The 15,802-nt window shown below is 29.3% G+C and overlaps 1 protein-coding gene and 2 long non-coding RNA genes across 4 annotated transcripts; 1 reads left to right on the top strand and 2 right to left on the bottom strand.

Moving 5' to 3' along the window:
- Window positions 1-2,077: 2,077 nt before the first annotated feature.
- On the bottom strand, window positions 2,078-5,912 carry LOC8282562 (vacuolar protein 8). 2 transcript variants are annotated; one of them, XM_002525291.4, is made up of 2 exons: window positions 3,986-5,904; window positions 2,078-2,544 (listed from the first exon to the last, which is right to left on the bottom strand). In XM_002525291.4, the coding sequence occupies exon 1, from the start codon at window positions 5,737-5,739 to the stop codon at window positions 4,018-4,020; it is 1,722 nt and encodes a 573-aa protein (XP_002525337.2). In that variant the 5' UTR covers window positions 5,740-5,904; the 3' UTR covers window positions 2,078-2,544; window positions 3,986-4,017. The 2 variants fall into 2 exon arrangements, with proteins under 2 accessions (XP_002525337.2, XP_015578593.2); XM_015723107.3 differs by lacking the exon at window positions 2,078-2,544 and adding an exon at window positions 3,506-3,674 and having other exon boundaries at window positions 3,986-5,912.
- Window positions 5,913-12,096: 6,184 nt separating this feature from the next.
- Window positions 12,097-13,071, top strand: LOC125370680. The gene is made up of 2 exons (XR_007216726.1): window positions 12,097-12,428; window positions 12,594-13,071. It is a non-coding gene; the product is annotated as an uncharacterized LOC125370680 (long non-coding RNA).
- Window positions 13,072-13,739: 668 nt separating this feature from the next.
- On the bottom strand, window positions 13,740-14,899 carry LOC125370667. The gene is made up of 2 exons (XR_007216711.1): window positions 14,079-14,899; window positions 13,740-13,901 (listed from the first exon to the last, which is right to left on the bottom strand). It is a non-coding gene; the product is annotated as an uncharacterized LOC125370667 (long non-coding RNA).
- Window positions 14,900-15,802: the final 903 nt, after the last annotated feature.

Raw genomic sequence — 15,802 nt, forward strand, 5'->3', positions numbered from 1 at the left:
CAAATTGCGGAAAATCCAATTTCTCCATAAGAGAATAAACATATTGAGCTAGAATGTTACTTGGTTCAACAAAAATTGCAGGCAGGAGTTATAAAGTTGCTTCTTGTTGCTTCTTTCGATTAGCTAGCTAATCTTTTTGACTAAACCATTACCTAATCCTACTTTTTAGCATTCAATATCCAAGTTGGGCATTCAAAACATTTATGCTCCAGGTTGAGGGGGGGCTTTCACAGGTACCACATGCAAAAACTGTAGGCAAGTGATCATTGCTTCTTTGAAATATAAATTGTTTCTTCCTTAGCAAGTTTGATCAATCAACCTCAATTGGTGATCAGATGGTCAAAATTAACTATGAAAGCTGCTTAGTTATTTTTTAATCATTCTTGTAACTATAGTTAATCTTTTTGTAACTTCGTTTACTTGTTGTAGTTCGTAGTCAAGATTTATTACAGAAAGTCAAGTTAGTTTTGTTTTCCCGCCCATTTTTGTAACTGCCTCACATATACTCCTGAGCTATAAGTTGAGTATATAAAGCTAATGCGGATGATCATTAGTCTCTTACATTGTGTTTAATTAAAATTTATGAAATTTATTTGCAAATCCAAAGTTTATGTATTTTGAATGAAATGAAAATTAATTTTAAATTCTACATATAGGGAATTAGTAATAGTTAAATTAAATTCTAACAAAATAAATTCAATTTGCAAATAAATTTTATATTAGTTTATCAATGTATTTTATAACACCAAAATATCTCATTCTTAATAAGAAAGTAAGAATAGTCACTCTCTAGTCACCAATCTTTTTCAGCTTTTGAATGACAGTTGATGCCGAGAACTACTACCCAAAAATTAAAAAAGAAAAGGGAATGGGGAGAAAAAAGAAAAAGAAGAAAACCCTTGGTTGAAAGTAACAGGGCAGCTAAGTGGCTATCATCCCAAGTTCAACCCTTTGAATTATAATGGCGGGAAATAATAATAAAGAAGAAGAAAAGTTGAAACACAAATATGGTGAAAGCTGGTGATACTTGAAGCTTTACAGATTGTTTAAGCAGTAGCTTTTACAGGGAATTCACAAGAAATATTACCCAGAAAAAGTACCTTACTTTTTTTTTTTTCTTTTTTTTTTTTCTCGTTTTGTGTGTGTGTGGGTAAGCATATCTGACGCATATGTAGGGAGGGTACCCAACAAGAATGAAGAGAAACTAGGCAGTAGCATTAGCATGTGAAATAGCAAAATGGACCACAGAAACACACACATCTATTTATTATACGCCCTGTCTAAAGTGCGCAGCATTCCATGTGAAGACACCGGTGGACTGGCAAGGGTATCTGCCTATGGCCCAGGGGAAGTGAAGGGAAGGGAAGGGACCCTCCATTTTTGTTGCCTCTCTCTTTCCCTACATCTGCGCCGAGCCTTCCTCTTCCCTATTTCTTTTCCTCTTCTTCTTTGTTTTTCTTTTTTTTTTTTTTTAAATAAATAAATTTCTTTCATCTAGATTCTCAAAATATGAAGGGCCCACTAGAAACAATGATGTCTAGCTTCTAATTCCTAATTCAAAAGATTCTGCATTCCAAAAAATAATTTAGGTAAAAGCCCACTACTGACCAGTCAAGCTAATATAGCTGACTAAAAATTGGCTAAACATGAAGCTCTGAAAGCTTCAAAGCATTATGATTTTGTTTGTTTTTAAGCATTGAAAAGAGAGAGCATTATCATCTTCTTCGAGTATGAATGCAAGAAGCAAGGCCCCACCCACCTTCACCAAATCTGATGAAAGAGCCAACTCAGACTTCATATATATATATGAAGAGTGAAATTCCCCATCATTTCTCATTCCCATTACCAACTCGGAAAGATAAATCATTGAAAAGAAAGAGAAAAAAGAATTCCATCTCCTAAAAGCTTCTTGTTCACTAGCACTGGCTGGTGGGTGCCATGACTTATGGATTGGATATAATCTCCTATTATGGTGTAACCCCCCTTTACAGAAACCAACCAGGTCCATGTCAATCAACATTTTTCATTCACAATAACCATCGCCATCATAACTAAAGTCCATACCAACAACAATATATGCACACCAAATTAAACAATCCATTGCTCACTTTCTATCAAACATCCATAGCTATTACATATAATATATATATATAAAGAAAAAAATAACATGTACATTATCAAACAAACTTGATAAATTAGAAGTGAAGGAAAACAAAAAATACAAACAATCATCATACCGTCACTTACAAGCTTCACGAGTGAATCAATTAATAATAAGATAAAAAAATATTGGAAACAAAAGCAATTGAGGATACTCCCTAAAAACCGCATCCATGCTTTTGCTATATGATTAAAATATATATATCATATTAGGATATGGATTTAGGATTAATAAGTAGATCTTTAGTAGTATAGTATAAACATATTGAAAGTGAAAAGGAAAAGGTTGGAGTATACGAGGTGTGTGTGTTCTCGTTTGTTTGATGCTTGTCAACAAAAGTAGTTTCCTCCATTCTTGGACGGTTAGAAAATCCAAACAGACTCCTGCATTATTATAATAACAAAAATACGTTCAGAAATTTCCCAATATAAATATAAATCGTCACGTGTTGACTAGTCATGGTCTACACAGCCCAATAAAACGCTCGTCAAAGCTCACAAGTCCACAGTTCTACACCACTGCTTAGTGCTTACCACTAGTTTGCCATCCATATTTGGCCATATCCTTTGTTAAATTACAACCCTGTTTTTTAATTTACCAGCCAAGCTCCCTCGGATCTTAATTTATCAACCACATCAGACAACCTACTGGAATAAAAATTCAGTTGAGTTCATTAACTAATATTTGTTTAATAAACAAGCTGAGCTTAAAGCTAGAAATAACTGAGCTCGTCAGGTTGTGAACCCATTTGTCAATAAACTTATGAGCTAAATCTTAATTATGGTACTAATAGTTAATACTTGGTAGTTATAGAAACACTTCTTTAAATTTATTTCCTAAAGTTAAAAATTATAAATTTTATTAAATATACATAATTTTGGTAATAATATAATATAAATAAATATTCTATTTTTGAACGAATTTATAAATAATTTGATTTTCAATTCATAGTCAATAGATTCATTTTAAATGTGTGAAATGTAAAAAGAAAAATAATATATATAGTTTAAATTCGATTCAATAAAAAATCAAAAAATTCAAAATAAATAAAATTTGGCTCCACTCCATCTGCTTGCATCTGGCAGATCTATCTTTTATAATAATGCATACAATTACAATCATCTATTCAAAAAAAAGAAAAAAAAAACATTAGCCTAGCTCTAAATTAAATAATGACTTTTGGGGCTTTTTATAATTTTATTGGTGGCAATTATAGACTCTATCTTTTATAAATACAATTTAAAGCATTAGCTTTTTTTTTCCAGGGGGAAGCTACTAATGTGTCGAGCAAGGCTTATTAAATATATAACCCACGTCATATTAAAAGTCCACGTCAGCAACACGTCAAAACCAAAAGAACCATTTCTATTTAGAAGAATTAATACCCAAAATTGAACCCATGTAAAACTAGTCTTCTTGTTCCCAATCTTCATAACCCTAAAAATCTATCATCCCTCCATTTGCTTGCATCCAGCAGAGCTAGCTTTTATCATATGAGTACAATTATGGTCACCTATTCATAAAAAAAAAAAAAAAAAGAATGTGACATGTGACATGTGACATGTCTAGGAAACTACCGAGTTTAAGCTTGCTATCCACGTCAGCATCAAAAAGAGCTAGACCAGGGTCCTACCATTTTGATTCAGTGTACCAAAAGAATATGAACTTTAATAGTGCCTACACATCATCTTCGTTCAATTCTAAGCGTTTTAGCAACTAGACACCTAGCACTGCCACTTGGCAAATTAATATTGGCAGACAAACTAAATTTCCATTTTCGTCCTTCATTAAAAAAATTAGAAAAAGAAAAGGAAATTACCGTACCTTTTGTTGGCGGGGGTTAGTTACATTTACTGTTATTCCCTCCAAGTCCTGGAGAATATATTCTTGAGCTTATTTCCGGAGAGTCTCTGCAACGCTTTCTTAGCTCCGGCGACTTCAGTCTCCACCAAACTCTGTAAATGCTGATAAACTCCGGCCGCCAAAAGCCTTTTCCTACATTCAGCACTTCCTCCGCTAACTAAAGCGGCTACCACCATCACCGGAAACTTCTTGTTAGCAACTAACTCATTTTTAGGATCCAACATCTGAACTAATTTCATCAAACTTTTCTCATCTCTCACCAATTCTTTCTTACTCGATTTCACAGTCAATAACGACACCAAAGCTACTGTCGCCGCCTCTTGTATGCCTGCTGGCTTTGGCATCTCCATTAGCTTTACCAATGAAGCTACGCACGCTTCAATTGCTCGTTTATTGCCATCACTTATTGATAAACTGGCGAGCAGTGAGACTGATAATTGTTGCAAGACTAATGTTCCTTGAGTGATAAAGTCGCCGAGCCGGATAATGAATAGTGTTGACGATGAGAGAATTCGAGATACAGAATCTGAGACAGAAAGGGACACGATTGCACGCAAAACGTGTTCGATTGTATCTGAAATAGGCAAACTTTGTATCAAATCCATTAGTCTCTGTACTCCTCTTTCTTTAATTATCAGTGCCCGAAAATACTCGCCTGAAGAAGCCAGTATTGACACACAATGCGCTGCCTTTTCTCTCGCCGCAATCGTAGTACTAGTCGAAACAAGTAAATGAGCAAGAAGTGGTACAGCACCTTCTTCTGCTATAGCCATCTTGATGTCCTCAACGGCAGCAACATTTGTAATAGCACCAACTGCGTGCGTTCGAATAGCCTCCGATCCAGATCGACACGCCTCAATCAACACTGAAACACCTCCGTACGCGGAAACCGCCCACCCATTATCTGGATCGGAAGTAATTGCTTCGACAGCAATTGCAGCCTTTTCTTTTAAAGACATAGAACCTGTATCCAGGACTCGCAACAACGGTCCCAATCCTCCTTGTTCAAACACAATCTTTCTCGCTTCATCGCTCGCTGAAGCTAATAAAGAAACAGCCAAAACCGCTTGTTCTTGAATCACGTTATCCGAGTCCAGAACTAAACTAACTAAATACCCAACGTTTCCCTCTTTCGCAACTAAACTGGCGGATTTTTCTTCTTTCAGGATTCTAACAAGTGAATCTAACGCTTTCTTTTTAAACTCAACCCCACCGATTTGCAATCTAGTAAAAACATCTCTCACAAAAAATGCTAGTTCCTCTCTGCTTGAACCTGGACCCGGATGCGAGAGAACGATGGCATTGGACTGATCGAGGACACCAGATTTTAGCAACAAATCAAGGTCGTGAAGGTGGTTTGAGAGCCAAGAGGAAGCGATGTCAAGATCACTTTGGAAATGGAGTTTGCCGCCAGTCACGGAGGAGAGAGAGCATTGGTTAGAGAGAGAGTGGAGGCGTTGGAGAGTCGAAAGGATTGAAGGGAGGAGAGTGTAAAGGAGAGGGTTTTCAGACCAGTGAGGTGTTTCTGAGAGTGAAGTAAGTGCAGATTGGAGAGTGGTAAGTTTTCTGTGGACGAGTTGCCACCGTCCGATGAACGATCGGACGGTCAGTGAGGAGACCAGGAGGACGGAGAGCACGCTCGTGATCAGGTCTAGAAATGTTTTTGGTGGTTTGTCCGGTGACGGTGGCAGTGGTGTGGCTGTGGATGGATGCATTTGCGGTTAGGCCCGGATTAGGACCGCGTTTGGGTTAAGTTGACTGCCAAATACATGAAGAGAGAGAGAGTTTGGAGGAAGACTGAATTGCACAAGAAGATGAATGAGAACGGCGAACGGGTAGGAGTGCTACACTTTGTGAGGAATGGGGACCTTACGCCACGTCATTTTTTTTATTATCTTTGATTATCGAGGGAAAAATAAATAATTAATTAATTAAACAAAACTTGTCAGTTCCGCACAATTTATGACTTTATGTGATATGTCTTCTTTTAAAAATGATGATTTAATTAATACTGGACTATTTAAGTGAAGCCTGGTGTGTTTTCTTTTTATATAAAAAAATTAGTATATTATTAGTAGTTGTTTTTAAACATACATAAAAGATTAGACTGTAATTTCATTTAAATTATTAAAGAGGTCGGTTCAAATAATTTTTTTTTTTTTTGTCAACTCTCAATCTCCAAGTCTTATTTGTATCATAACCATTTTATAACATATATAAAAGACAAAATGCATTTTTAAATTCTTAAATTTTTCAGTTTTATTTTATTAAATTTTCTAATTTTATTTTATTTTATTGAGTCCTTATATTTTTATTCTTACTTGTATTAGAAATTTAATAGTTCTTAATAAAAGTAAAAGTAAAAGTACAAGAACTCAATAGAACAAATAAAAGTTCTATAAAATATATATGAGTCATTAGCAAAACTAAAAATAAAAGTGTAAGAGCTCAATAAAATAAAATAAAATATATAGAAGTTTAATAATGGTTTTTGCCTATATAAAAGTACTACGGAGGGAGGGATAAATAAATTAGCTAAAAAAATCTTATTGGTTATTTAATTAGTTGGATTTAATTTAGTAATTTATTAATAAATAATATTAATAATTCATGAAGTATATGTCTAATTCTAGAAGTCTAATTCTATAAAAAATTTCAATATTAATAATAAAGCCTAATAGTCTAAAATATCCAAACCTTTATAGTAGTTTGCTATTTTGACAAATTCTCTAAAAATTATCAATTTAGCCATGATTTAGCAAATTAAGTGTAATTTTAGTCTAATTAAGTTACCTATTAAGCAACGTGAATAGTGATGTGGACGCTAATTAGAAAATGAGAAATTCAAATTGATGGATTTTAATGCCATATTATTTATACACGTTATTTAATTTTGAATTTTATTTTATAAAAATTGCTTTCACGTTACCATTCAAGTTGCTTAATTTTGACCAATAACTCAATTTGGCTAAAATTGTACTCAATTGGCCAAATCATAGCTAAATTAGGAGAACAACAACTGGAAACGGCTGCTAATACCCCATAGGCTGAGGAGCAAAAAGAGAAATCCGCCCGAGGATTTTAATTCAAATTAAAGTCTTAATATCAAATTGATATACAGTCCCAAAATTTGGTACCAGCTAGGCAATTTACCCATATAATTCCCTTGGCATAAAGGAGAAACTAAAGGCTCGGATTATAAGAGGTCAAACAAAGATGAATTGATAGATAACAACCTAAATGAATTCAATATGCTCAACGTCTACGAGCGAAGACAATGGAGCTGCTACAGGTGTGCTCGAGCTAGTGAGCGAGTTGGATGACGCTGCTGGCATGCTAGAAGGGAGGCTAGCAAGCACAGATGTTGTTATTGAGCAGAAGTGCAAGTTGTTGGCAGTTGAGGAAGCTGTTGTCATCGATGATAGAAAAGGAGAAATGAGTTTTGTTAGGTAGGAATAAGAAGTTTGAGAGAAATATGGATCTTGGTTGTGGGTTTGAGTGGAACTTGTGAGGAGAAATAAGAGGAAGAAGAATTTGAGGGTTTTGTGAAATAAAAAATTAGAAATTTTTATTGTGAAAGGAGAAATTATAATTGAACGAAAATATATTTGTGGTGGAGTTAATGCTTGAGTTAATTTTAAATGGTTTCGAAGAAGATGAAAAGTTGGAGAAGCCTAAATGATTTGAGAATTGAGGATTAACGACAAGAAATTAAAGGGTTTAAAGGTGTTGAAAAGAGATTTAAGTTGGAAATTTGTTGATGATTTTTATAGATTTATGAATAGAGTTTTTTTTTTTTTTTTTGCATTCTATTCTTCATCAGAAGAATTTTGGGTCTAAAAATTTTATGCTTAATTCTAGTGAGCATGGCAAAATAAAAAAGATATTTTTGTAGTTACATTTTTACTTCAAGAAAAAAGTTTATAAAAATATTTTTAAAAAAAATATATATTTATAAAAATATGTTCAAATTAGATATATTAAAAATTAACTAAATATTAACCATATTAAAATTCTATATTAATAGATTTTTTTATGTAAATACTTTCGCTTTATTTATATGAATAAAAAATTTCTTTTAATTTCAAGATGTAGATTATTATTATTTTCTTTAAAAAGAATAAAAATTATTAATATGAATTTGAAATTCAATCTCTAATATTTTTTTAATACATAAATATAATCTTCTAATAAAAAAATAAATTTCTAATATTTAGAACTTATTTAACTGGTAAATTATAATTCAAATAAAAAAATCAAAAAAAAATCTTCATAGATATGAAAATCAACAAAACATCATCTAAAATAATTTAGATTTAAAATTAAAATACTTCAAAAAAAATATTCTTTTTACACAATTTTTTTTAAAAATAAACTATTTACATAGAGAAAAATTTGACAAATTTAAAAAAATTAAAATGACAATATTTTTTATTTTAAATAAAAAAATTGAAATAACAAAAATCAGAGAAAAAAATTGATACCCAAAAGAAAATTAATAATAGTTCAAGAAAAAAATTAAAAACAATTCTTCATAGATTTAAACATCAACCAAATATAAACTATATTATCTTAACATCAATTAAATATCAACTAAAAAAATTCAAAGTGATTATATAATATCCTATTTTCTCGACATACTATATTTGCAGGACTTGATTTTAAAAATAAATAAATAATAAATTCAAGATGGATAATTTACCAATAAATTTATTTTCAATTGCGTAATTTTTTATATATAATTAAAATTACAATTAGTATAGAGTTTGGTAACATAATGAAATACATAATTTTGTATTATTAAAAAATTATTTTAAGTATAGTTAATATTAAATTATGATAATAATTTCTGTAATTAATTTTTTTGGACTTATTTGACCAAAGTAAAGTAGTAATTACATCAAATTAATATTTGAAATATAAATAAACATGAGTAGTAAAACTCAATTTCTTAGTTATTGGCTTAGTGCCTTCATAGTTATAGACTAAATTAATTAGTTGACATCACTCTTTAAAATAATATATGTTAGATAGTTCATACCAACTAAAAAAAGTCAAATAAATTATTAATGTTAAAGACTTAATCAATTAAGTAGTTGGTTTTAGTCATTTTGATATTAATTAGAATTAAGTCAAATTCCATTAATAAACTCTGCATCAACTCGGTTTATTTATTTTCAGTTTTTTATCGAGATTGATGTTTAGTTCTTTAATTTCTTACCTTTCTTCTTTGAATGCCTACCCAGTCTCTATGATTCAAATTAACTTCATGTTTTAGAGGGAAAATAACAATTTAAGTGACCATTGAGTAGTAAAATTAATTTGTATTTAATGCATCGTATGAAACTATCATATTATTAAAAAATAAAAAATAAAATAATTTATAAATGCTAAGAGTCAATCTAGCAAATGATTAGTTTTAACCATTTTAGTATCAATTATACCAAAATTGAATTATATTAACATGTTGTACTATATACTCAGTCACTTAACTCCTCTATTAATTAATTATTCAAACTTAATTTTATACATCTTGTCTAACAATAGTAATAAATAATTCTCATCAAACTAATTTAACATTACTTAATAAAGAAAAGAAAGCAAATAACTTTTAAATAAAAAATAAAATATTTTATTTTATTTTTATTTTTTTATAGAGAAATAATTTATTAAGAGTTATTAAAAAGCCTTTTTGAAGCAAAGATTTCTACATTTATTGTTTTACACCGTGTATAATTGGTAATTGATAATACAAGTGGACTTTTATTAGCTTTCTTCTCCTACTCTTCCATTGCTTATGATTTGCCTCCTAAAAATAAAAAGAGTAAAAAAGTAACTCATGAGAGTAAAAAATTAAGGAAGTAAACAAGGGATTAAAATAGTAATTTTCCGTATTTACTTTATGAACTAAGTTTGCTAATGGGATTTTCTGTATTTACTTTATGAACTAAGTTTTATTTATACTCTAAATTTTTAAGCAATATTATTTTTGACAGTATTTAAAATTCACAATTATTTGAGAAAAAATTAAAATATGTAATTAAATCATGACGCTTCATTTACTAGACACGTGGTACGCTTAAAACCGATTCACAGCTAACATCAAACAAACATCTTTATCTTATTTCAAGATTACCCTCCTCATCAAATACTTATCTTTATTCTTAGGGATAATAGTACTTTATATACGAGGGGCTAATACAAGATTAACCGATCAAAATTGAGCATTGTTGGTGTTATTATTGGATTCAAACCATTAATGTTATGTTATATTGTCAAATGATAAATTATTAATTATGTCTATAATAAATAATATTTTCATTTTAAATCCTAGAAATAATTTATTTTTGTAATTCATGTGACTCATTTCATAAATGAATCATATTTAGATTAAGAATTTAATATAGTTGAAATATTAGATCGTATTTAGTTTTAATTTGACTCAAACTTTTATATATTAATGTTTATCAATATGTACTTATAAGTATACGAACCGTTTTATAGTAAATGTAAATTCACCTTAAGGTCGATCTTTGAAAGAATTATAGAGCCGTTATTATAAAGACTAATTATCATACAAAAGAATACTAAAAATAAATCTAAATACTCTAAGCTAGTAATTTGAGAAAATAGGATTTTCATAAAATAAATACAACAAATTAAAAAATAAATATACAGATAATATAATTATGAAAACTATATGATAAAAATAGTATTAAGTCTAGCCAATTACTTAGTATTCTAATTTTTTTATTTTAAGCCTAAATCTAACGAATGAGATGGTGATATATATATTTTTTTTAATTATTCAAGCTAATAATGCAACTAAGATTTTTTATACTAACATAGATTGAAGTAAAGATGATGCTTCTAATACATTCAACCTAAATATTTACAGTAACGATTACTATTGTTAAATTAATATGATGGTCAACCAACAATAATAACTGAAACTAATAACGATATAAAAATAAAAAAATCACTCATTAAATAAAAATATAACAAAGTTTATATATAATTAAAAAAGCTAAACTAAATATTTATGAAAATTAGTTTATTTGTTAGTATTTAGTTCATATTTTTTCTTTTTGGCTAATGATACCTGAAATTGGACAATAACGCTGAAGTGAAGGAATAAGCATATACATTCACATATTATGTATATAAAACATACAATTAAAGCACTAATATGCTTTAAATATATATATATACGTAATATGATCCTATCATATATGTGGATACTAATATAATCTCATAACATAAATTGTCAGCTTATTTCGATTCATTTTAATAATTTTTCACTGTGATTTTATTTCTAATGCATATCCAAGTAGAATTAAATCTTACAATGATCTATGAATTTAGTCTAACAATGGTCCTAGTTTTCAAATTGAGTTCATTTGCATAATTTTTTTTGGATTTAATGAATATTAGTAAAAGTTTAATACGTACATTAGTTGGATAAATAGAAAAATTAAAGTTAAACATGTATTAACAGTGTTGTAAATTAGCACATCCAGAGAGAATATTATATTAACATACAATAATAATTGAGAAATTGATTTTCTTTTAACCCAAGCATAAGTAACCACGGTTAAAAGAAAAGAAAATATCAATTAAAGTAAGAAATTAAGATAAATGAAATAACCATAAATCACATGTTTTATAGTATATATAATAAAGTGCCAGCTCGTAAGCTTTTTTCTTTCATACAATCAAACGGTTGATATTTCTATTGAAGTGTCAGACCAAAAATCATTTTCTTAAAAGAAACAATAGAAGGTTGACTATAAAAATAGAAAGTACCAATATCATGCAAAGTCAGTATGACCAAATTTTAAAAATATATGCCACAAATTATTGGGAAATAAAAATTGGAAAAAGTAAAGATATCCTCAACTTATAATAACTGAAAAAGTCTAACAACCTTAATGCAGCTTAATTAGAAAATTGAGCTCGAATTTATTTATTTTATATATATTAAACTGTTAATAGATCTTATATCAAACTTTGGATTTAATTTAAGTGAATTCAAAATTTCAAATAATTAAATCTAGCGTAATTATAAATTAAATTAAATTTATTAGAGTTTTAGCTCAAAGGCATGAATTGTACTTGATGACCGTCAAAGTGGAATTAAGTGTTTTGCTAGCTAATTTTGAAGAAAAATGAGTCTGTATTGTTAGATAGTGAAGTTTTGATTTTCTTGCTCAATCACTAAAATAAGAAAAAAACAAAAAGAGAACTGTAATGTGGATCTAGTCCATATTTACTGCTACCATCCACCGGCCATTAAAACGTGAAAACCACAGCACATATTGGCAGGGTGCATCGGGCGGTTCGAAGAAATTGATAAGAGTCTCTGTGACGCGGTCCGTCATCAGCATATGAAGAGGACGAAGAGGTCCAATTTTCCTTCTTTCTCTATTATTACCAAGAACATATTTTACATCACTGAAAAAAATAAAAAATATGAAATATGTTTAGAAAAAATTACATTATAGCTCTTTTTCTTTATTTTTCACACTTTTTTATAATTGCTTCTCTATTCTACCATTTCACCTTAAAGGTAAAATAGTGATGTCCAAAGCTAAAGTCTCGACTCCGGCGAGGGGCATTTGTCGAAAAATGACAGATCATGGCAGAAAAGCCTCGGCCTCGGCAAACTCCATTTGTCGTCCAAATGCCGGTGACAGAGGCCGAAGACCTTTCAGCCTAGGGTTTTTGAAGTCGCTGATTCCATTTCTAGTGTCAGGTTATTTGTTGGAGGCCGTTAGGTGGTGGTTTCGACGGTGGCAACAAGGACGAGAGAGAAAGTCAAAATTTCAAGTCTTTAGTTTGTTGGTTTAAGACCGTTTCTGGTGAAACAAATGGCAGAATTAAGTTGGCGACATCAAGAAGCTACCAGGGCAGAAGTTTCGCGGCCAATGATAGGTATATTAAGGTAGAGAGTGTGTGAGAAGGAGATGGGCCAAAATGTTATTTTCATCCTCATAAATTTCTATTAGGTCTCTCCCCTTATAAACCATGTGCTTTTAATATATTTATTTAATTTGTTAATTGGAATTAAAATGGTCAATTCACATTTCAATTTTCTAATTGAAAATAAATCATTAATTTTTCAATACTCTAGTGTCTAAAGTATATTTTATAAATTTAAAATCACTCTAAAATAATAAATAAGATATATTCATCAATTAAATTGAATTAAATCAAGACAAAATTTAAAATACTAACAAAAATAAAGTTATGCATTAAAACAAAATAAAAATGTTAACTTAAATAATTTACATAAAATAGAATAATATTAACTAAATCAATAGTAAAGATTTACGGGTATTATAAAGTAATTATAATATAGGAAAGAAATTGCAAATAAGCTCCTAATATTTGGAGCGAAAAGCAGATAATTAATCTTTTTTTGGTGCAAATAAATGTATAAAAATATCTTTATTGTATACTAAACCCCTATTAAAAAAAATTCAAAATTATTTTTAATTTTTAATATTAAAAAACCTTTTAACTTTAATTTTTTAAAAAAAATTAAAAAGAAAACGAGCACCACCATTTTCAATCCACTGTCTCCTTCACCACCGTTAACACTACACCGCCTGCAACCCATCATTACCACTACCATTGCTTCATTGTTGCACGCATGCAACCGCCACCACAATCAGTGTCCCACCTCCTTATCACCATCAAAACAACCAAACCATGTTCTAATCTCTTCTAAAAATCAAATACCCAAAAGCAAAAACAACAACATTCCTTGCCGCAATTAATTGACCAACAACATATTTCAAATGTTGCCTCGGCCATATCTCAATTTGCTTCAGCCTCTCAAGTAGAACAGTTGTGGCATCCTCAAGCAAACATCCTATTAGTTATGTTTCATTAGCAACCTTCTCAGGCAAACATCTAAAAATACTGAATAGCAAATATCAACAAAATTAATGCAAAACAAGAAAGATAGAAACAAAAAAATCCAACAATTTGCCTATGATTCACAATTTCCAAAACATTACAAAAAATAAAAAGATGAATGTACAAATACCTTCGCATCTAAAGACAACATTCTATTTTTAAGGCTCCATCAACGGCTGCAAATGTCTTCAGTACATTCTTAAAGCACAATCAATGGTTGCAAATGCCTTTGCATCTAAAGACAAAGTTGTCAAAACCCATCAACACAACAAATGGTACCATGAAAGGATGACTCGAGAACAAGCCCTGCTGCAAGCAAAGAGCAGAACTGTTATGATGGCGTTGCTATGATGAATGATGCTAAAATCGCTAGATTTATGAGCTACAGTTCTAAAAGAAATATTAAAGGATCAAAAGGAAGAACAAACAAATTAAAGAAAGAGGATATAAATTGATGTGAGCAGCAGTTGTAGAGAGAAGAAAACTGAATTTTTTAGAAAGGAAAATAGGAAAGGAATGAACTATGGAGGTGGGATTGTTGGTATTTGAACTAGGAAAGGAATGGCTTTTAGCTTTTGGATATTTGATTTTTGAACTACGAAAGGAATAGCTTTTGGGTATTTGATTTTTGAAAGAGTTTAGACCCATAGTTAGGTTTTTGGTTGTTCTAATGGTGATAAAGAGGTGAGGGGTTGCATGCGGTGGAGTGTTAATGGTGGTGAAGGCGGCAACGAATTGAAAATGGTAGCGTTCATTTTTCTTTATTTTTTATTTTTTAAAATCAAACTTAAAAGGTTTTTTAATATTAAAGCAATTTCAAAAATTTTTTTTAGATACCATCTAATTAGGAGCTTAGAATACAATAAAAATATCCTTATATATTTATTTGCGCTAAAAAAAAATTAATAGTTTATCTGATCTCGCTTCAAACGTCAAAGGGTTTATTTACAATTTTTCTCTATAATATATTAAATTCATAATGCTAAAATAACAGTCACGTATATATTAAATTAGTTAACCAATCAAAGATATTTAAGGATTAAAATATTTATCAACACTTAAATAAATTTTAATAAATAAATATTAAATTACTAGAATATTTCCAAAAAATTATTAATAAAAAAATAGGATATTTTATTAGTTGAATTATTTTCTATTGACGTTTGTTGATGTTTTGTTGATGTAAGAGAAGTTTCTATTTTATTGATGTTTCGTTGATTTTTTGTTATTGTCTAATTCATATTTATTTAAATTTTAGTTTTATTTGTTAGTTCTTATTTATTTTTATTTATTTAATTTTTTTTTGTAACTAAATAATTTTGTTGATTTTTAATTGATTTTAGTTAATGTGTGAATTCTTTTAAAGATTTTTGATATGGTTGATATTTAGTTAATTTAAAAATATTTAATATGAATATATTTTTATAAATATGTATTTTAGAAAACAGTACTTTTATAAAATATTTCTTTAGGCAAAAATGTAATTATTCTTATAAAAAGATGTATTTCTATAAAGAATCCTAATTTATAAGATTTAAAGTCGAACTAACCAAATAACTAGTTTTAATTATTTTAATAAAAGTTATACCAAAATTCAATTTCATAAATTTTACTTAAAATAAATAAAACTATAGAAACTCTTTCAATTTGTGGATAAGAAATTTGTATTATATATATATATATATATATATATATATATATATATATATATATATATATAAACTATAAATGAAAACTCTTTTAATTTATGTGTATTTTTTTATTATGAAATAGCACTAGATAAATTATTTTTATTTACATATTGCAAAAAGGCATGATAAAATTACCTTGTAGTACATATAATCGCATGCAATA

This window comes from Ricinus communis, chromosome 7, assembly GCF_019578655.1.
Source record: "Ricinus communis isolate WT05 ecotype wild-type chromosome 7, ASM1957865v1, whole genome shotgun sequence".
Classification (NCBI taxonomy): Eukaryota; Viridiplantae; Streptophyta; class Magnoliopsida; order Malpighiales; family Euphorbiaceae; genus Ricinus; species Ricinus communis.

Excerpts from the sequence above, each read along its gene's own strand:
- LOC8282562 (XM_002525291.4), bottom strand. The coding sequence starts at position 5,739 with ATGCATCCATCCACAGCCACACCACTGCCACCGTCACCGGACAAACCA.